The 3701-nt window shown below is 39.5% G+C and overlaps 2 protein-coding genes across 2 annotated transcripts; both read left to right on the top strand.

The window, feature by feature from the left end:
* Positions 1-1425: 1425 nt before the first annotated feature.
* LOC108772090 (uncharacterized) lies at positions 1426-2211 on the top strand. Its single transcript, XM_018537545.1, has one exon. It carries the CDS (start codon positions 1698-1700, stop codon positions 2139-2141), a length of 444 nt encoding a protein of 147 aa, XP_018393047.1. The 5' UTR covers positions 1426-1697; the 3' UTR covers positions 2142-2211.
* Positions 2212-2952: 741 nt separating this feature from the next.
* LOC108772089 (lysine-rich arabinogalactan protein 19-like) lies at positions 2953-3663 on the top strand. The gene is made up of 2 exons (XM_018537544.1): positions 2953-3355; positions 3521-3663. Exons 1-2 carry the CDS (start codon positions 2953-2955, stop codon positions 3661-3663), a joined length of 546 nt encoding a protein of 181 aa, XP_018393046.1.
* The last annotated feature ends 38 nt before the right edge of the window (positions 3664-3701 follow it).

Here is a 3701-nt window from a genome sequence, read left to right as displayed (position 1 = left end):
ACGTACTTACCGCTACGACAAGTGTTCAAAATGATGACCCTGAACATCGACGAATAATTTCGTGTCTTCTCTTCTTGTTTACCGGTATACCGCTAATCGTTCAAGCGTATGTAAATATTTACCGTTTAAATTGCACGTAGCATTATTCACATTTATTTCATCAGTTTGAATTCATCTGTCGATTAAAGTGCGTGTCTTGCAAAGTGCGTGTCTTGCAAAATGCGTTATACGAAAGCGGAAAAAGTCGACATGATTTTCGTTTATGGAGAATGTCGCCAAATTATGAGAGAAGCAGTACGTTTGTATACTGAAAGATTTCCCGATCGTGTCCATCCCTCATTCTCTGTTTTTTCAAACATAGTACAAACTTTTCAAGAAACAGGAAGTGTGGATAATAAAAAATGCAAACGAATCAAGAAAGCAACTGAAAGCGACGGAAATTCGACGAACATTTTAGCCGCTGTAGCCCTAAATCCACATATCAGTACAAGACAGCTTGAACGTGAAAGTGATATTAGTCGACGAAGTGTTCTGCGAATACTACATTCCAACAAATTTCATCCCTTCCATATCTCACTTCATCAAGAGTTACATGGCAATGATTTTCAAAATTGTATACAATTCTGTGAATGGGCACTACAAAGACTACAAGAAGTGATATGTTTGCCACTAAAATCTTATTTACTGACGAAGCTACATTTACAAACAATGGATAAGTAAATCTTCGCAACATGCACTATTGGTCGGTAGAAAACCCACATTGGATGAGAGAAGTGGACAAGCAGAGACCTTGGTCTATAAATGTCTGGGCCGCAATTCTTAACGATAAAATAATTGGTCTTCACTTTATCGATGGACCATTAAATAGTCGCAAGTATGCGCAGATTTTAACAGAAATATTGCCACTATTATTAGAAGATCTTCCACTAAACGTACGACAATCAATGTGGTATCAACAAGATGGATGTTCTGCTCATTCTGCACGGATTATTACTGAATTGCTAAACAGAAAATTTGGAGATTGTTGGATTGGTCGGTCAGGATATAACAAATGGCCCGCATGTTCCCCAGATTTAACACCTATGGATTTTTATTTGTGGGGAAAGTTAAAACAACAAGCGTACAGCGAAATGCCGACAACAAGAGAAGACACGAAGGAGCGTATAAGAAGAGCTTGCGTTGCGATTGATCCGAATGAAATTCGTCGTGCAGTGTTATCTGTGTCGACATATTTCAGAAAATGCGTCGATGTTCAGGGTCATCATTTTGAACACTTGTCGTAGCGGTAAGTACGTAAATAAGTAGATTAGACACGAAATTATTCGAAGAGTGCCTTAACCCTTAACTGGCACAATGGGTCCAGTAGACCCGTTTTTTCGAGCTCGAGTTAATTGTACTAAATTTTGAGAAATCGACCAAGTGTCGATACCTACCGTTTGTTGATATCACTAAGTATAAGAGAAGACAGTTAGTACAGTGCGGCAAGCGTCAGTGTGTGTTCGGCAGTCGCTCAAAGTTTACCCTCTCGAAAAGCCGGGTCCAGCGGACCCGTTGTGCCATCAGTGAGTGAAAAATAGTTTTTCGTGAAAAACTTACAGTGGTACATTTTGTGTTTCTTGCTTAATTTGCAACGTAAGTATATCATCAAGTGAAATAAATTTTTTTTCGTTATTTCTTAGATTTTTTCTTTTATATAGATGGCTTACAATTTACGGCAACGCTCCTTACGAGAAGAGTTACTTGAAACACAGTACGACGAAACTGATTTTGGCGGGGAAGTGAGCGATAATGAAGAGGACAATGGTTCTGATTATGAGCATGATCCAGATGCAGACCTCACGGACACAGAACAAGAAGAAGATGAATTTGATGACGAATTGGAAGATGCACCTCCTACAAAGCGAATGCTTTTGAGAGAAGAAGAGGAAGATGAACTTGATTCTATGCCACTTGGTGATAGATTACAATCTCGCCGTAGATCACGTGGAAGACCACAATCAAAATTGTTTGGAAAAGGAGGAAAAGGTGGAAAAGACAGGTTTGTTTGGAACCTGAATCCATCGACGCGTAAGTTCGGTAAGTTTTCGGAGCAAAACATTTCGGAGCAAAATATTTCGGGACATGGGAAAGTGCATGTGTAGGTCGATTTATTTACATTCTATACTTGTGTATACATTCTGTCGCTAGAGGTATACATGTGAAATACATTGAGCGCTTATATAAACACGCATCTTAACGTGTATAATATTCCTTATACTGTATGTATCAAGAGACACGGTAGTGTCTCGCGCCAAGTGAACGCGAAGCGCGAGACCGCACGTGTATCTTTACGCGAGTCGATGAGTTCTGTGTACCCGAGATTATCGGATCTCACAATAAATGGCTGAATTTATCAACTTTTATATATCCGTAATTTAGTTTTAGTGTTTAAATTATATTATAAATATGTTTTTATTGTCTACGTACCCTACGAAGGAAGATATCTCGATGTGAAGATAAAATGTCAAAAATTTTAACATCAGAAATGTTGTCCTTTTCACGTTTTAAACGATAGACGGCGTTAAATTCTTGTCCTTTTCACGTTTTAAACGGCAGACGGCGCTTGCTAGCATATTTTATTTTATATCGATTAGCTGTCAACGTAATCAATTAGCTGTCAACGTAATGACATTAGATAGATAAAAATCAGCGATGACAAAGGAGGATTTTGGTGTCCTGTTATAAAGCAGTCAATGTCTTGAAAGTTCACGGAATAAGTGTTCGAGGCTATGCTTTGAACTGTACTGTCGCCTCTCAAGTAATGCTGAAGAGGATAACGGATACGAAAATCATGCTAAAGCTACAGGTGCGCAATTTCTAACTTTGCTAACCAATATGGAAGGAGAGGAGAGTTTTGATGACAGTTTTATATAATATTTTATTTTATATCGATTAGCCGTCGCAAAAGAAGATATGGATATTGAGCTGGAGGATATCAAATTATTATTTGAAGAAACTTCAAAAATCTCCGCTGCTGCTGCCGCTTCTTCGAAGGCCACCGCCATCGCTCCTCCACAGATCGCTGCTCCTCCAAAGACCGCCGCTCCTCAGCAGATTGCCGCTTCTTCGCAGGCCGTTGCCGCCGCTGCTCCTCCGCAGATCGTCACTCCACAGATCGCCGCTTCTCCGCAGATTGCCACTCGTCCGCAGATTGCCGCTCGTCCTAAGATCACCGCTCCTTCGCAGACTGTCACTCCTCCGCAAGTCACCAATACTGCCAATCTTCCCGAGATCGTTGCCACCGTCGCCGCCGCCACTCCTTCACAGATGGCCGCCGCTCCTCGATCTCATGTTCCTCAAACATACAAAATTCCACGTAATTTATTTATAATATAACATAATAATTGAATAATAATAGTAAATTCTATATATATATTTTTCCGTGTAAAAGTAACAAAATCGAGATATAGTGTAATAGATAATATTTTTACTACAATACTTTTTAAAAAAATATTTTACTTACCTTGTTTTATTTTTGTAGGGCACAAAATGAGAGGCACAAAAGGTGGAATACGCCACAAGTCATCGAGGAATTTCTTTGAATTTATATTTCAAATGAGCGATATCAACGACATTATGAAAGAAGACGAGGAACCCAGAGAGGAGAAAGAAGAGGAGGAATAAGAGGAGGAAGAAGAGGAAGAGAAAGAGGAGGAAGAAGA

This window comes from Cyphomyrmex costatus, unplaced genomic scaffold, assembly GCF_001594065.2.
Source record: "Cyphomyrmex costatus isolate MS0001 unplaced genomic scaffold, Ccosl1.0 scaffold178, whole genome shotgun sequence".
Classification (NCBI taxonomy): Eukaryota; Metazoa; Arthropoda; class Insecta; order Hymenoptera; family Formicidae; genus Cyphomyrmex; species Cyphomyrmex costatus.
This window is presented reverse-complemented; position numbering and strand designations above follow the sequence as displayed.